Here is an 18,340-nt window from a genome sequence, read left to right as displayed (position 1 = left end):
CTTTTGCTTAGAATGACCGATGCTACGACCTCCCAGAACATTGACCTTTCATCCTGGGACACCCTGTATATACTAATGGTAACAGAACCCCCAAGTCTCAATACTGCTAACACACAAGCCTTGCCATTTGATCTTGTCCTGAATCAAAAACTATTCGTATAATACCCATTTAAACTCCACTTGTGTCGGTCTCCTAAGGGCTATTTTCCAAGAACTGTTCCCACCAAAATACTGCATTCATTTATTCCCATCTGAGCTCCATTTGACTACTCTTAAATAACTAAGTTCATGGAGCAGAGTCCTTCTTTAGAAGCTGATTGCTGTTCAGAAATTCCCTGCCTTTTTATTGAACCTAAAGACTAAATTACTGTGCTCACAACAGCCTGCCACATCCAAGACCATGTGTAACATTTCATAACATGTTGGTTTTTATTATACATTGTTAGCCCCACCAACTCACAAGACGGAGGACCACCCCTCATCGGGTGTATGGGACTACTTATTTAATATATTTGCAGATACCCTCTATATCTGGAGGGCTCCGCACACAGGGCAGGAAAAGTGGTAGAGAAGGGAGACTCACTTCATGTTATACTATTAACAACAGGTAAAACTGGTAAGTCAGCTTCACGGCATTGAAATTTACAGCAGTGTTGTGAAAATTGTCAGAGGTCACCACTTCCTGGCTCTTTATGTGCTAATCAGTCCAACTACGTCAAACAGGTGTTGCAGGAAATGTGAATACTCGATTAAATTGTTGGTCTGAACTGAGGTCTTTATAACATAACTCATTCCCTTCTACTAAATGCTGAGACAGCTTGAAATAGACCACAATCACTCTCTTTCCAGTCCTTTATATTTCCCCATACATAATTATCTGTTCCAACCAACACTTCGTGTTCTTTCTGATGCATGAGTTAGCACCAAGGCCAGCTGATATCACTGGTGATGAGATGACACAGCAGGCAGTGATCTGGTAAGTTACAGACAGTTAACATAATCACGTATCTTTATCAGTTCTGGGTCAGACAAGGGCTTGGCAAATATAGTATGGTTGACCTCTGTTATAACCCATAGCCAAGATGATAAAGGGAAAAAAGTTTTGTGAATAAAGCCTGTCGCAAAGTAGCCATGTATATATGAGTACACAACGATACAAGTTGGCAGCAGCAGCAGCAGTCTATAAACAGCACAGAAACTTGTGACACGTACGTACATGCTACCATGTGAGACACCTTAAAATATTCTTTAGTTCGTTTTGGCTTCACAAATAAAACTTCAAATATCAGCTTTCATTTCTCACATACAATATTAATTTTTTCTGTATAATCACCTGAAGGTTATTAAATGCTGCATCAACTGCGGAGACAATTAAGTATCAAGATGGGCACAGGAAGGGCTATAAACAATGAAATGGGTAGGAAGTGGTAATGGCCTATTTTAAGCTATTATCTCAGTATAATTTGTCTGGTGTTTAGTCACTCATTACAAAACAGTTTCCAGTGCCTACTGCATCTGATTCAGGACACATAAAAAGGCAATATCCCACTACCCACTAAGCACACGACAATGCCTTCAGTTTTCACCTTATTCTTTTATCTGCTTCTATTGCTTTTACTACTTGGTGTTACTACTACACAAAATTAACAAGCAATATAGTTACATTGTGAAGTGAAATGACTTGTGTGTGCGACTGTGTTCATGTGAACCTGATGATGACGGCCCAACAATCAAAACGTGATATTCAGACGTGACACCAGTAACCAGCTTCAATGATACAATGCACAATCACAGATGCAATGATGCTGTGTGACATGCATCTGAACATTACAATACAACAGAATGCTGAAATACAGAATTGAAAATATTATATCAATTTCACCACATCCTTGTACAAATGACATAAACCTTGAAAGACCTTAGCTAAAGACCATCTGAGATCTGAACCTCATGCTTCCCCAACACATTACCTAACTTGCTCACTCCTTTGTTCTATACACGGTTAATTTAATGACACTTATGTTGTTCTGAATAAGAAAAAGATTATTAATGGTGAAGTGAAATTGTTAGGAGAGGAAGTGCTTACAGCTTGTATCATACTGGCATGGGCCTAGGATTGAGAAAAACCATAAACCTTGTGACAGTTGATGGCATAACATATTCAAAAATGTGGCAAATTTAAAGTATCAAGGAATCAAAAATATACTCATGACTAAATTAAGCATTCAAGCAATCAGCTGATATAATAACTTGGTTCCAGAAAGCCTGAAGTAGGTGGCACTTTCCACTTCTTTTTATGTAGAATAACTCACTGCCTGTTTCATATTTTTTGATATATACATCCTCGCCTCTTGCATTGCCATTTGCTTCTCAGCCTCCAACTGCTCGATGTGTCTTGTGAGTGTCTGTTCATTACACTGCAAGGTGTACACACCAACATCCAGATCACTGATGTGTGGATCTCCCAACTTGATTAGTACAGCATTTCCCTGTTTAATAGCAGCCTTCCCCTGCTGGCACAGTCCATGAACAATCGCCTGCAACTGTTCTAAGTCCTCCTGGCCACATAGTACTGCCAACTCATTCAATTCTATAAGTCTATTACAATTTACTGAAGCCAGCAACTTGTTCCCCAGGTCCTGTAATGAAACAAAAAAACAGTGCTGCCATCTTGTCTGGATGAGCATGCTATTGTGCTGTAAGACATGGCAATATTAAATGTTAGAATGGAAATAATAAATCACAGAATTTCTGGTTATGGCCTGCTTCTATAAAGTACTGTGAAAAGGCAGCCTAGATTCTGACATGCCACCCACCTTGCAAGCTCCAATGTGAACATACAGTATGTCTTCTGATACCATCTTCATGCTGTTGAAAACAAAGTTACTAACTTTGTTAAATGTCCATGAAACAGGTTTCTTGATCAGCAGATCAATGGTCCATGCAGTCCACGTTTGCTGTGGAGGAATACGAAAGAATTCTTCTTTCACAACAAGTAACCCATTCCTATACACAACAAAACATTTTGTCTGAAAAATGTTTGAATTTAAATAAACGTCAAAATATCTTCGAACATCATAACTTATATTTTTCACAAGCGACTACAGTCAAAAGAACTGGAAAATAATGGGGTCATGATTCAGTCAGAATACTTACCTATGCATGGTTTCAATCACAGTCGGCAGACAAACTGGGGTTCTGCCCTTACGCTGGAAAGCTTTTCTCAGACCTGATAATGAGAACATTGGTTTGTTATTCTCCACACACCATACCTCCAAAAGAGCTGTCCAAAATTTCATTTTTGATTCCCAGTCTATAGGATTTACTGAATGCGGACGAAAATGTGAAAATAAATAATCCATTCTCATATCATCATTCCAACACTCAGGCATCTTCGATTTGGGTAACGGTAGGTGTGTACTGTCTGTCTTAACCTCACATTCAATCCTGTTTTCCATTTTGTGGTATTGCGAAATATTTAAATAACGCAAGCAAAGAAACTGTTTACTGTTTACTTAATAGCTACAACAAATACACACACAGCATGAACGTGAATACCACGTCCGATTTTCATACCACACACTTTAAACCCAAAACAATTGAAGTTCATATTATGACTATAGAAAGTAAGGAAAGATAGCAGCACGTTCGGTGGTAACTGCATGGCAGCTAATGGTTGTGTACATTAGTAATTTCATTGATAAGTGAGATGATATCGTGATGAATGAAGCTATTCTCTTATCAGCGTGCAAATTTTATACTCGTATATTAATATCATCGAAGTCCAGTGCATATCAATTGGCTAATAATATGTCCGAAGGTAAGTTTAACTTTAGTTCTTTGATCCTGAAGTGATTAGTGACTACGCCTCTTTTGTGTTCTTGGGATGTAAGGAAGCTGGTATACATGACAATTCACTAAAGTGCTAATGAAAACGAAAGAAGAGGTTCGTCGGATTTGTATATTACGCAATTCATGAAAAAGATGCCTGTTTGTTAATAAACGAACAAAAATCATTTCTGCAATAACAAAGGTCAAGGCCGCCTAGTTATTACATAAGCTGTACGTTATTCAAATTGATGAATTTAAATGTGAGAGGCCTACTTAGGTGAGAGCAGGATGACTTGAAAATTCATGCTTGTTGACTGGGCACATATAAAGAGAGTGAAATATCATTATCTGTCTGGACATTAGGCTTCTGTTACATACCATAATTTAAGGCGTTCAATTTTCATTATGAATCAGGTGCCAAGGGTGAGGACAATAGGTTATCTCTATTCATGAAAATAATTCAGAATTCTGTAAAATAGAACAGTCCTCTCAAATTGGGATGCATTGCAGGAGTGATTTTAGTCATGTCCATTGTATGAGACTCATAATTGCATGTTAATGTAACATTCAAATTATGGTGTATTTCAGCTAAATTTGTGTGGCTGCCAGTGTTGTCCAGCTGTCTTGATGAGTCCTCACAACTGTAAGGATTGCCTTCGAGGTCGCATGATGGCAGGCTCCAGCAAGGATGTCTTGATGTCTACTGCCAGTTGTGAGGAGAATGGCTTTGGAGATGGAGGCAGCATGCCATGTATGTTTTCAGTTTGAACAAACTGTGAGATGTGCTGTTATTAAATCAGATGGCACTAATTGTTGCATAGTCACCATATTGTATAACGAAGGTGCCAATAAATTGGCCTTTCTAACTAACTTTCATGAAAATTCATGTATATATATATATATGTCATTACATGTATGTGCATACATATCCACAAACAAATGTATTTCTGTATGTACAGCAGCTATTGTTTCTACAGCCCAAACATGCATGTGTTAAATAGGGTTATCAACCAGAAACAAAAATTTAGTCTGTTGTTCTCTGTTAATTAAGTATTTGTAAGTCTGTTTAAAAATAGCAAGTAATGTGTCTATAGAAAATAATACATGTGAATAGTAAACATGCAATAAAATTTAGAGCTACTGAAACTGCATGTTACTGTCCTTTGAAATACAGTATAAGGGAAATTTAAATGAAATACAAAATTGTGTGAAATTACTGTGAAATAATTTCTTCTGCTAAGTTTTCAGTCACACAAAGTAAATTATGTACAAGCACTGTCTATTGTATTAACTGTCAGACTAGCATAACGTTCCTTTCACTTGCTATTATTTGATGTATCCATGTATGTTGTAACAACATATTTGTGAAGCAGGAAAAGTAACAACCAGAGGAAAAGACCATGAGTATAGCAATACAATACGTGTGTTATTTATCAATCACAGCGTACCCTTCAACATCTTTTTTCATATCACATCATGAAAAGTGTTATATTTTTTAAATATAATGGTTTTCTTCACAATTTTCACATATATTTAATCTAACATCGCATATTATGCATTGAAATTTTTGTAGTTTTTGATTGTATGGTATTCGGGAAACTAGAAGAACCAAAGAACAAAGTCTTATAGTTGCCATAGCACTAATTTTTAAATTAATTTCCATTTACAAAAGCTTTGAGCTAGTCATATAAAATGTAGCTAGAAGATTCCAGAGGCTGTTGCTGTAATTACCTATCTAATGTACTCAATAGGAGATTTGCAGAGAATTTTATTGATTGACGTATAGTGATTTATGCTGTTAACATGTGTAATTCGACAACACACTGAGTTATGCTTGAAGTGATCAGTCATACCACTTAAGCTGTTATCCCCAACACAGAAAGCAAGTTTCTTTTGCATTGATAATGCTCTAATTATACTTATCTTTACCAGTATGGTAAACAGCTGCATTACATCAGTTTGAATGGTTTGTGTTAAGGCCGGTGCCTATTTATCCTTAATGTGAAGCTCTTGCTTTTCTCCTAAGCAACAGTTACGTGGAAGGCATTGTGATACTGACAAATATTACTGATAACACAAATCATTGATTTCAAGAATTTAATGCAAAAGTACAATATATTAAATATCCTGTGTGTTTTGAAATTTACTTTATATAATATGACATCACTTTGAAATCTTCTGGAGTGATTAACTGGAGTCTGCCATCCATGTACATCCATTGCACCAGAATGGATTTTATTACCATTTTCGAAGTGTACAGGAACCTTTTCTATATGAAACTATTAATTAAAATGTTTTTAAGAACATAACCTGGAATCTTTCTCAATCACTGTGGGTGCTTGCCTTTGGTTACAGCGATGCCCTGGTTTGGGATGGACATTGGAGGCACACTGACAAAGCTTGTTTACTTTGAACCGAAGGACATCACCCCAGATGAGGCAGATGCTGAAGTGGAGACTCTGAAGAACATCCGTCGCTATCTCACCAGGAACTCTGCTTATGGCAAGACAGGCCACAGGGATACACACCTACAGGTATTTAATGCCTGCAGTTTTAAAAATATTTAGAATTTTGAACTTCTCGAAATGACATAGGCTGGAGCACAAATCCGGTTGATAACTCAAATCTTGTAATAAGGTAAAGGTTGCATGGAGTTTACCATTGTCTTTGTTCAGGAGGGTGTGACATTATGATAGAATATTGTCAACAGTGAAATGGGTTACTGGGTTCAGGTGCGTCCTTCCACAACACAAACCCTCTCCATTTCCTGCAGTGATGCTGTACTTCTGTTTAGATGGACAACATTGTGATCCGACATCGAAAAGGAACTCTGCATTTCATCCGCTTTCCAACCAGTGAGATGGGGAACTTCCTAGCACTGGCCAAGTCTAAAGGCATGGCAACTCTTGTTACAACTGTTAGTGCCACAGGAGGTGGAGCATATAAGTTTGAAGATAACTTCAGAAGGGTAGGTTGGGATGTAACTTGTATGGGTAGTTTGCATCACAAATCTTGACTTCAAACATTCAGATCATGTCATGTTTGTTCTGATAAAGTCAAAGTCTCAAGATCAGTTTACCAATGCGAAGAATGTTACGTAGGTCTCCATGTTTTTTCAAACTGTATTACTGAAAGTTTCATTCAGAGTATATATTGGTCTTTCATTTGGGGCCTTTTCATATGTAATACTCTGGTGACATTAAAAACTGTGATAGTTCAGTGACTCATTGATGAAGAACGTGTGTGGGAATGAGATTGTTTCTGTACAAGCTGGAGCAAAAACAAACTCTGCAGCCCAATGAAGTGAAGATTGCATCATCCTCCTAGAAAGAAACATTACAACATTGCATATTTCACACAATTTTTTTTTTTCATATCCAGTACACACCATTCAGCATGGTGTGCATTGGTGGTTAGCAGGATTCACGACCCACCAGTACATGGGTTCGATCGGGACCGTGACATTTAACGCTCCTGCTGTGACCCCCTTTTCACGAAATAATGATGAAAGTGGAGTAATTGTTGGGATGCCACAGAGAAACTGGGGAAGCCCCGGAGGAAAACTCCGTGATGCCTGGACCACGGCCTTGCCCAACACAAGTTGTAAATCTGAGCACCGCTGGGAATCGAACCCGGGACCCCCAGTATTACAAGCCCAGCGTTCTAACCGCTATACCACCGTGGCAGTTATTTCACACAATGAGGGAAAGATGAATGTTCTTTTTTAAAGCTTTTTATAATAGCATTCATTTCCTTTATATAACTTATTAAAATATGGCTATTTTAAGAAAGATAGGCACAGAAGTGCAAAATTAGGCAGTTTAATGCCATCCATTTGAGTGCATGTGTGTCTCATTTAATGCTTCATTCTGCTAAGGATAAGGTGCACTGGTGGGTTGCTGTGTTAGTGGTACTGTATCTCATTCAGGAGTTGAACATGCGTCTTGCCAAGTTTGATGAGCTGGATTCACTGATTCGGGGCATGCTTTATGTGGAGACCAACAATCCCTGTGAGTGCTACTACTGGGTCAACCCTACAGAGGAAGGGCGCTGTGAAAAGAGGTTCTTTGACTTCAGTGATCCTTATCCTTTTCTGGTAAGTCATCATTGATCATAGCAGTCCAGGTGCAGAAATATTTTTTCTTGCATTAAGCCACATTTTCATTCTGAGCAGCAATATTTGGTTTTATTAATGAGAAATACAGTCCAGTCCCTATTTGTCAGCATCTAAATTATTAAAATAAAAATTTAAATGTAACCAAATAGTTGCATGTTTGTTTCTTTATGTTGTCCCCCCTCTTCAGCTGGAACAGTATTTTAAAATAGGTCTTGATTCGTGTATCCCACATCCTTACCACTTTGCAGTCCATAATCATTCTGCCATTTCTCTTCCAGCTTTGGTTTGGAAAGTACTTTGATATTTGAGTCTGCAAGTGTCCTTGTATAGCTTCCTGCTGTCTGGACTTCTACATTTAACTTCACTGAACCCTTTTCAAGAAGTCAAAAATATGTTTAACTTCAGCTTTCCAGAATAAACCATACATATTGAAGGATGTGAAATGTTGTGGCAGTTGCAGTTCCTATTATCAGGGTGTTTATCAGAACGTTGGAAACCCTTCGCCATCCTATGAGACTTATTCCCGAAAGCCAAAAATTATATCAGGTGTGACAATGAAGTTCCCCTAATGTCCGCACATGTCATGCAGAGTAGCGAGTGAGCAGTGACTAAGCAGAAACATATTAACATGTCTGCGGTTGTGCCTTGTGTGTTGGTGAAGCAAGTAAGGCAGTAGTGGCAAAGTGGTGACAGGCTCGTTTTCATCCCAGCAGGAAGATTGTTAGAGAATGCCCACTGTCTTTGAGTGGCACAAAGTGTTTAAAGAGGATCAGGAACACAACGACAACGAAAGAACTAGACTTTGCTTTGTTGTTTTATTCACTTTGAGTTTGTTGAAAAAGGTTGAACAGTGAACCAGCATTGTTTGTCTGAGAAGACCTGAACTTTTACCCGATGCTTGGATCTTGCATTGTGAATGACCCTGCTCATGGTGTGTTCACTACCGAGGAGTTTTTGGCCTAAAAGTCTATACAGTACAACCCCGCTATAATGCGGGTCGCGGGGGATGGGTAAACCTGCGTTATAGAGAAACCGCGTTATTACGGGAGTGCATCGGAAAAATCGGTACAAGTACTGGATGTACCTTATGGAAAAAGTAATAAATAATTAATTTGACTTGCATTTTAATATACCTTACTAAAATATATTATACTGTAATTATGAGAAAGTGTATTGTACTTACGTAAAATATTTTTCTTAGGTCACTTGCTTTACACTGCACTCTTATACAGTACAATAATACATATTTTGTATGACAATTATACACTTTGAATACTTTTTACGCTACTAAAATTATGAATCTTGAGTTCTGTGTGAAGGATAATTGATGCGCTTTTTTTATTTTTTGCTGCACTATGGGCGACATGAGGTACCCGCGTTATATCCGGAACTGTGTTATAGAGGGGTTGTACTGTACTGAAATTAGAATATCCGCCATATTCGCCAGATTTGGCCTAATGCTACTTTTGATTATTTCAAAAACTTAAGACTGCACCTGTCATTAGCAGTTAAATGTAATAAATAGGGTCAGGGTGGAGAAAGTTGGTCCAAGAGAAATAATTAACAGCTCTCTTTTTGTAGGAGAGGCTACAGTTTGTGCTCAGTCTTGCTAGGTTTCCTTTGGTTTGGTTTGATTTTTATGTGACGAAATTACTTCTGCATTTTGAGTTACAAAGGTGCGTGGAATATGTTGCAGATTGTGAACATTGGGTCAGGTGTGAGTGTGCTTGCAGTTTATGGACCAAATAACTACCGGAGGATATCAGGCACGAGGTCAGTTAGTCATGCTTCTGTCTTGTTTCCACATACACACACTTCCATCTGAAGTGCTGCGCTGTCCTTTTCGATAATGTGAACTGAAACTGCCCCTCTGTATACCGCCACCCTTGCACTGTGCCCATGAAACAGAAATTCCATCTTTAATTTCAAAGGGACTCCCCCAGTAAAATTCCATCTCCACTAACCACCATCTGTGGCGCAACAAATGTAAAATTAAACATTGTAATCAGATCTGATACAGTATCATGTTATTTTGTTTCCATTGGATTTACAGACAATGCCTGGAATATTTAGTTGTACAAATACTGCACACCAACAATTTTGTGTCAACAAATAATGCCCACTCAGGTAAGAAACCACTTATAGCAACTCAGAGAGGGAGCTAGGTTGTTACTTGATTTCAGCGATGACATTCTGCATTCAGGCAATTACAGTAAATGAACCTGCACTCAGAGGAGCCTTGATTTAAAAATGGAAACATTACCAAGAATACGTGTGCAGGAACAGGTAGGAATCCGATAATTCTGGTATAACACTTGCAGATAATCTACGTTCTTGCCTTTTAACAGGGCTGGTGAACTGTTCTGTAAATGCACATTTTGAGTAACATACAGTATCCAACCACAGTTCAGTTTGAACACCAATTGTGGGCAAAAGGACAGGATAAAGCATTGGTGAAGAAAAAGAGATGTGCGCCTACAAAGAACAGTGTCCTGGTGCAAGCCATCAAAGTATTTCCAACCACTTCTTTCATTTTGGGGTAAACCTTTTCATCAGTTGATGTGATGTTGGAGATATTCTCAGTGTTGGGGGGGGGGGGGATAAAAACTAATTATTTGAAGGATGTGCGAATAGAAGACCTTGAAGACGTGTTAGTTATTAGGATAGGGCAGTTGAATGCAAAGAAATGAACAGTAATTGATGACGCTGTTAATTAACAAGCAATGGTACTTAGAACATGAGAAATTTTGTACACAAAAATAGATATGTGTTTTGCTTAAAAAATTAGATTATAGTAACAATGAATGCTATAAATGGAAAATAACAATTAGAAAATAAATAAACAGATACATGTTAACAAAATATTGTTCTAAAAGATTCACCCAGTTGATTGGACTTATTTCTTCAATAGAGTGATAAAGACTGTAAAGTATGCAGACGACTTAGTAGTATTGGCGAAGGAAGAGGAGGAATTACAGAACATGATGGACAAGTTAGTGGAAACAGGTAGAGAGTATGGAATGGAAATCAACATTGAAAAATCAAAGGTAATGAGGATAGCACCGAGAGCAGAACCATTGAACGTTGTAATTGGAAACCAACAGATGGAGAATGTGGAGCATTTCAAGTATTTGGGAAGCATAGTCACGACGGACGCCCTATGCACCAAGGAAGTAAAAGCGAGGATAGCCATGGCCAAGGCAGCTTTCGTCAAGAAGAGGATACTTCTCACTAGCAAGTTGGGCTTGGAGATGAAGAAGAAACTAGTGAAGTGTTACGTATGGAGTGTCGTGCTGTATGGAGCAGAGACTTGGACACTCAGGAAGAAGGAACAGAAATACCTGGAGAGTTTTGAAATGTGGTGTTGGAGAAGAATAGAGAAGATCAGGTGGACGGATCGAGTGACCAACGAAGAAGTATTGAGGAGAGTCAACGAGCAAAGAAACATTCTGCAGGCGATTACAGGAAGGAAAGCTAACTGGCTGGGACATATTATGAGAAGGAATGGATTACTGAGTGATATCACCAAAGGCCAGGTTGAAGGAAAGAGAGGACTAGGAAGAAGATTGATACAGCTAACCGACGACCTTAAACAAGGAAAGAAGATGACGTTCCAGGAATTAAAGCGAGAAGCCGAGAATAGGGACAACTGGAGAGCTCTTTTTGGGCAGAGCAATGGACCTGTCGTAAGACAGAACACTTAATAATAATAATAATAACAGAATTTTGTTTGCTGTATTTTAGGATGTAGAATGGCAACAGAGATTATTGTTGTTTTTTTGTGTGTTCATTCATTATATGGATTCTGAATTTTGTCTCACTCTGAGAAGTGATTGTCAAGAAGGAATGGCTATAAATATTTCAATAAATTTTGTAATGGTTATGTTTCAGTTTGGGGGGAGGCACATTCCTTGGGCTCTGTTGTCTGCTGACAGGGTGTAATTCTTTTGAGGAGGCAATTGACTTGGCAACTGGTGGAGACAACACATGTGTGGACAAGTTGGTCAGAGACATCTATGGTGGCGACTATGAGCGCTTTGGACTGCCAGGCGATCTGGTGGCTAGCAGGCAAGTGACTGCATTTGGCGCGTTATGTGGGTTACAGACAGGCATGAAAAACATAACATCACACAGAATGATTGAAAAGTCATGTAACCCATATTAAAGTTTGTATTTATGGTTGCAATTCAATACAATTTGTTTGGATTAGTAAAGACATAATATAACTGTTATTATGCAAGAGCTCATGCAGGTCACGTCATGCTGTAACCTGCTTGTGCGAGTCCATCAGTTGTCTTTCAACAGAGCGTTCATTGTCTAACACTTCTGGAATCTCATTCTTACTTAACTTTCCAGAATGACTTTAGGGATATATTTCCCGATTCTCCTTTGCCAAACCGACAGTATCTTCTGGTGAACCGTTTCCAAGACACAGGAAGTGAGCAGAAACTCTTCACCAGGTTGTATCTTATATGAGGAAAGGAGTGAATGCATGCATCACTAAATGCAGTGGACATTTCAAATACTTAATATAACATTATTTTTATAATTTCAGTGTGATTTAATTTTTAACAATTAGAACTTGTGTCAGGAATGTGCTAAATCTCTCTCTACATTGCATGTCCACAGTTTTGGGCAAATGAACTCGAAGGAGAAAAGGGCCACTGTGTCACGGGAGGACCTAGCAAGGGCCACACTGGTTACCATTACCAACAACATTGGCTCCATTGCACGTATGTGCGCACTTAATGAGAAGGTAGAACGTGTTGTGTTTGTGGGTAACTTCTTAAGAGTCAACCCTATATCCATGAAGCTACTGGCCCATGCGATGGATTACTGGTCGAAGGGAACATTGAAGGCTTTGTTTCTGGAACATGAGGTAAGAAATTCCCTGCTTTAGTAGAAGCCGTTAAGTCCACCATTGGACGTTATTATAAGTCAGTTCAGTGCAGTTTATGTCCAGACTGACTGTTTCTCTAAAATTGATTTTAATATTATCCTCCTATTCATTTGACTAGAATTCAAGGTACATGCAATTACCCTGTGATGCTGGAATTTCATCAGATGTTTATATTTTTTGGAGAAACATTATATTCGAACTGTAAACTGAATATCAATGCAGTCAGCTTGGATGTAGCATTCATCGAAGTGTTCAGTACCAGCACCGAGTTCTTGGCAGAGCTCACATCACCTATTCCTATTGCAGATTTGCAGTCATACAAATTATATTTCAACAGTGAAACATAATTTATGTCATAAGCCAATATGCTGCTCATATTATCTTCATCAATACTACCATCATCACCATTATGTTGTGTCCAAGTGGTTAGCATTCCTGTTTCATATTCAGGTGGCTTTAAGCAGACCTTCCAGGCGAATGGGATAGATCCATAAATTATCAAATTCCTAACTCGAATAATGTTCGTACCAAGTTTAATGAAAATTCGCCTCTGTCCTCCCTTGCTTGCTCTTGAAAGCTACTGTGCAACATACTGGTTAGATACTGAAGTGATCTGAATAGTTAATGAGCTCAAGTCTGAGTAATTTGCACTTTACATTAATTCATTCCTGTTATCAAGAGAAAATCAAGTGAAAATCAAGTGTGATTTGAAATTAATGTTAATATCTTCAGGTCTTCATAGTCTCTTTTTGTTAGCTTTTCTTATCCAAGTTTCACATTAGGGCAATCTTATGTCACTGTGTACGACTAGTTGTATAGTGTACCATAGCCTGTTTAGATGGACCAATTGTCTGGTCTCTTCATTCTTCAGACTTATCACTAATGAAGATTTGTTAAAGATGTGGGAAGAGACCAAAGTCACAGGTGGAAACCATATTGAAATCTTATTTCTACCACGAAAACATATCATGCTTTGTTGTATCGATTCCTTGTGGGTTCAGTTCAAGCAGAATTTATTTACACTATTACAGTTGCAATTATAAGTAATTATTCATCACTGTGCTTGGAAAGACAATGAAAATAATTGGTCTCTCTTGATTATGCTTTCTGTCTTCTTAGTTTTGTCTTTAATTCACACTGGTCCTTGTAGTAGATATAACACTGTCAACTGTGACTTTTATTCCTCACGTTCGCTCCTTCATGACAGGTAATCCACGTTCACAGTATTTGCGCTTTGAGGTAGAAGCACAGATCACTCAGCTGGCTCAGAATCTAAGCTGTCAGTCCACACTGTTTCACTCAGCAACAATGCATTATTCTACACAAGGCTGCCACAACTTCTTCTTCTATGTCTCTCCAGTCCATATTCGGTCCATGGGCTCTTCAATTCTCCTCTTCCATTCGGTCCTATCCTCCGCTGCCTTCTTTCAATTTCTAATTCTCAGGAGCAGTGTGGCATCCGTTTGAACTGCATCCTCCCATCTGTTCCTGGGTCTTCCAACTGGTCTTCTTCCTCCAACACTACCTTGGAATACCATCCGAATCAGGTGACCTGCCCATTGGAGTCTCTTGATTTTTATAAATTTTGACAATGGCATGTCTTTATATAATTTATAGATTTCCTGATTAGTTTTTATCCTCCATTCGCCTGCTTCTTGTGTTGGGCCGAAAATTTTCCTCAGGATTTGGCTGCCACAACTAATGATACACAAATTCAGTGTTCCTTTCCTGACATTTCTCCATGGTGCTAGCATACCTCAGAAGGATGCAGTGTTCCCCAAAGAGCAACGTGAAAGTACTGGGGGGGACATGTGTTTGCATTCATCATCCTGTAGCACTGCTTTGGTTCTACTGGCATCTTACATGACAATAGAGTAGATTCTGGTTAATTGGGCCTTCGGTCAATCGGGTCAGTCGTTTATTTGGGACAAATCTTAAAGAACAAACGTTTTTAACTCTTTACGTGGAACTTCGCTCAATTGGGGCAGCCACTTAATTGAGCCAAAGTGTTCTAGTCCCGATGTGTCCCTATTAACCGGAATACACTGTATATATGCACATGACATAATTTTTACCTGTCCTAAAACTTGTAATGCCACTATCTGCTCACTGTATATTTTAATTCTTATCTACTTGGAAAGTAGGTGAGAATAATGCCTATTCTGAAGTGAATAGTAGCATACATTTCCTACGTCATTTTCCCTCGTAGTTTTGTAGTTCTTTATTGTGTGATGTGGAATGTTTCAGGGTTACTTTGGGGCTGTGGGTTGCCTGCTGGAATTCAACAGTCATGTCAGCTGAGCCTGATGCACAAACATTCCTACATTGTCACAACATTCAAGTACTATAGCGTTAGAGCACAATAAGTATGTCCACATGAACTCCTTAGTACTACACTGCCATGCATACTCCATTTATACAGCATAGCAGAAGTGTTCGCCAAATGTGGCATTTTTAGTCAAGTTCATGTGGCCAGCGATACCTAACAGGGAATGTGTGTGTATGTACACACACACACACACAATATTTGATGCTGTATTATTTTTTAATTATTGTCAAGTTGTTAGGAATATTGCTGTGTATTATAATTGTTACACAAATGTTAAGAAATGCAATTTATAGACATGTTTTAATTTATTGTTAACTGATTATGTATGTAATGAAGTATACTAGACTTGAAATAAATTAGGTATTAATCTATTTTAATATACTGATTATCATTAAAAATATTTCTGATACAGCTTGGTTTTCTGAAATATATGAAAATCATACTTGGGTACATATTTTTTTACTTGTGAAAACCCTACCTCAGACATAATTAATTGTTAGGATACTTAACCAGTCTTTGTCATTTCTGGGTCCAGTGTTACATGAATGGAAACTTGAGCTGCATGACATATTGCTTCTGTCTAGGGCATGCAAACTAACAGTGATAGTGTTGTTATGCAATGAATGGAAATCAGTAAGATTTGAGGTTTTCACAGCGGTGAGTATGAAGATTTCTGTCTTCTGGGTTGTTGCGCTGTGTAGTCTGGTAGATGTTAACCAATGTTTCAGAGGTCATATTGCCTCCGTCTTTCATCGCCCTGATGATGGAGGCAGTATGACCTCTGAAACGTTGGTTAACATCTACCAGACTACACAGCGCAACAACCCAGAAGACAGAAATCTTCGAATGGAAATAAGTTTGGTGCTGGATTATACCAGTGGAGATGCTATAATAATTTCTGAAGGGTCAGTTATTACAGCAAAATGCAGTTTTTTCAGTATTAAAAACATGTGGCATATATTTCAGGCTCCTTTAATGATGACACCCATATTTTCTGCACTGAGACGTAATGAAAAGAAGTTGTTTAATCAAAATATTCTGAGGAAAAGGAGCCAAAAAGAGAACTCTTCAAAATTGCATTAAACAAAGATAAATTTCGTTCAATTTTTTTTAGTTTTTCTCCTTTGTAAGCAGCAAATATTATCCATATTGCCAAAAAAAAAAAAAGAGAAATATGAAGAATAAAGATATGATACTAGTTTGCCAAACATTATTTAGATTCAGTTTGGAACATACGTTCCTCTGGGGAAATTCATCCTCAACTTACAGGGCACATACAAGGACCAAATGCTCATAAATTTGAGGATTATATGAGGCTGATTTTTGTTGCTTAGTTCCATTAATTTTCACTTTACAGCATGTAAGAAATGTTTAGAGAAGACACCTTGAAACAAAGGTGATGATGCAACACAACTTAAAGAAATAGTTGTGGTTTAAAATGGCAAAGCATGGAACAGCTGAGAAATTAATGTGGTAGTTTGGTTGAAAATCCTGAAGGGAAGAAAGAGACAATTCAGATTTGTGTAGATGGGAGAAAATCGTTGTGCTCTTGATTTTTCTATATAGCGCTCTGTTCAAAACAAAAGAAGAAGGATGTGTATTTATTATTTCTGTCAGAGCCAGTTGGTAGTAATGTGAAATGCAGGACCAACTCTCTACAAAAACAAATTCTCCACCAAACATACATGACTACACCCCCCCCTCCCCCGCACAACTGAACCTTTCAGCCAAATGGCTCAAATATTGCCAGAAATAATAAATATGTGTGCTTCATTTGTTTAAAGAACACTAGACAGACAATATAAAAGTGAAACAAATATTTTTAAAAATACTGTAAGTTGGTTAAATCTTTTACCTCAATGTAACAATTTATTTTAAAATATAACTTAAAAGTACTTCACATCACACACTTGGTTGTGCAATATTAATATCCTTCCAGAGTCTAACATGGTAACAACAAGCTACAAACTCTTTTAATTATATTTGACAGGCTTCTCCAGTTAGTTAAAAAAATGCTTTGTTGTGTACATTCATGGTTTAATGATGCTGTCAGTAGCTCAGACTATATTGCACCAGATGATTAATGAATAATGAATTGGAAGGGATATGGATGGAGACAACTGTTGCCCAATTTAAGGTAACATCTGCCTGGAAATCCATGAGAAGCCAGTCAAGATGGCCAGTCTCAGCTGAGATTTGAATGTGGAGCCTCCCAGATAAGAAGGAATGCTAACCAGTCAGCCATGACAGTCTGTGGCAGCTGAAGCATGTATTTTTCTTGTAATGAACCTACGAGCTGTACAAAAAACTTCTCAATGATTCTCCTCCATGGAATTAATTACAGTTTCAGTGGCATGCCGGACTTGTGCTACAAACAGGATACTACACACTATACAGTAAATGGGGCGAATAAAATGAAAACATTACAAGAAAAAAACATGGAAAACCTACCGCGTGTGCAGCTGACTCTTGAACTTTGCAGAAGGAAAGACACGTGGACTCCTGCCATGAACTTTTTGCGTCGATACGAAACAGGTGACGACTTCCTGCAGCGCAAAGCGACTGGTGATGAAAGCCTTGTCCACCACTTCTAGCTTGAAACGAAGAGGACGCCATTTCACCTCACCATAACCCCCAAAATTCTGCACGCAGGAATCTACAGGAAAAGTTATGCTGACGCTGTTCTAGGATCACTTGTACACTACACACCAGAAGCAGTACCAGTGTCACATATTGCGACCTCCCTAGGAATCATTTGAAACCTGCAATCGGATCAAAACGTAGTGGACTGCCCAGTACTGGCATCTTGATGCAGCATGACAACACTCAGCCGCATACTGCTCGTGCGATGACTGGTGGTATTATCTGTGGCTGCGACTATCGAGGACAAGCGTTTCGTGTGTCATCCGCATCCTCCATACCTGCTTAACTTTGGGCCTCTCAAGGACGCAATTGGTGGAAAGACTTTCCACTCTGAAGAAGAAGGGTTAGAGGCAGTGAATGACTGGCCACGCAAGTGGCCAAAGGAATTTTTTTTAAAGAGGAATCCAGCCAGTAGTGAAGCACTGGAGAAAACTGAACACAATGGGGATTGTATTGAAAAAATGACAAACCTGTACTGAATCCAACTGCAATGTACAAGCTGTAAAAAAATATTTTTCAT

The 18,340-nt window shown here is 38.4% G+C and overlaps 2 protein-coding genes across 3 annotated transcripts in view; one reads left to right on the top strand and one right to left on the bottom strand.

Annotated features, from left to right (window-relative positions):
- Positions 1 to 18,340, bottom strand: part of LOC110837777 (charged multivesicular body protein 7) — a 22,164-nt gene extending 3,824 nt beyond the window's left edge. The window contains exons 1-4 of one of the 2 annotated variants that reach the window (XM_022080291.2): positions 17,629 to 18,340; positions 3,157 to 3,229; positions 2,817 to 3,006; positions 2,313 to 2,639 (exon numbers count right to left, since the gene is read on the bottom strand). In XM_022080291.2, the coding sequence (XP_021935983.1) occupies positions 2,313 to 2,639; positions 2,817 to 3,006; positions 3,157 to 3,229; positions 17,629 to 17,686 (648 nt within the window). In that variant the 5' untranslated portion in view covers positions 17,687 to 18,340. Of the gene's footprint in view, positions 1 to 2,312; positions 2,640 to 2,816; positions 3,007 to 3,156; positions 3,459 to 17,628 lie in introns of those variants that run through there. The other variant, XM_022080289.2, reaches the window with a different exon arrangement.
- fbl (pantothenate kinase 3 fbl) lies at positions 4,222 to 15,627 on the top strand. The gene is made up of 9 exons (XM_022080294.2): positions 4,222 to 4,254; positions 4,420 to 4,582; positions 6,187 to 6,365; positions 6,626 to 6,799; positions 7,760 to 7,927; positions 9,645 to 9,721; positions 11,840 to 12,016; positions 12,578 to 12,827; positions 15,096 to 15,627. Exons 1-9 carry the CDS (start codon positions 4,237 to 4,239, stop codon positions 15,147 to 15,149), a joined length of 1,260 nt encoding a protein of 419 aa, XP_021935986.1. The 5' UTR covers positions 4,222 to 4,236; the 3' UTR covers positions 15,150 to 15,627.

Source organism: Zootermopsis nevadensis, unplaced genomic scaffold, assembly GCF_977971745.1.
Source record: "Zootermopsis nevadensis isolate Lab colony 2312 unplaced genomic scaffold, Znev_1.0 Znev_ptg000022l, whole genome shotgun sequence".
In the NCBI taxonomy this organism is placed as follows: domain Eukaryota; kingdom Metazoa; phylum Arthropoda; class Insecta; order Blattodea; family Termopsidae; genus Zootermopsis; species Zootermopsis nevadensis.
This window is presented reverse-complemented; position numbering and strand designations above follow the sequence as displayed.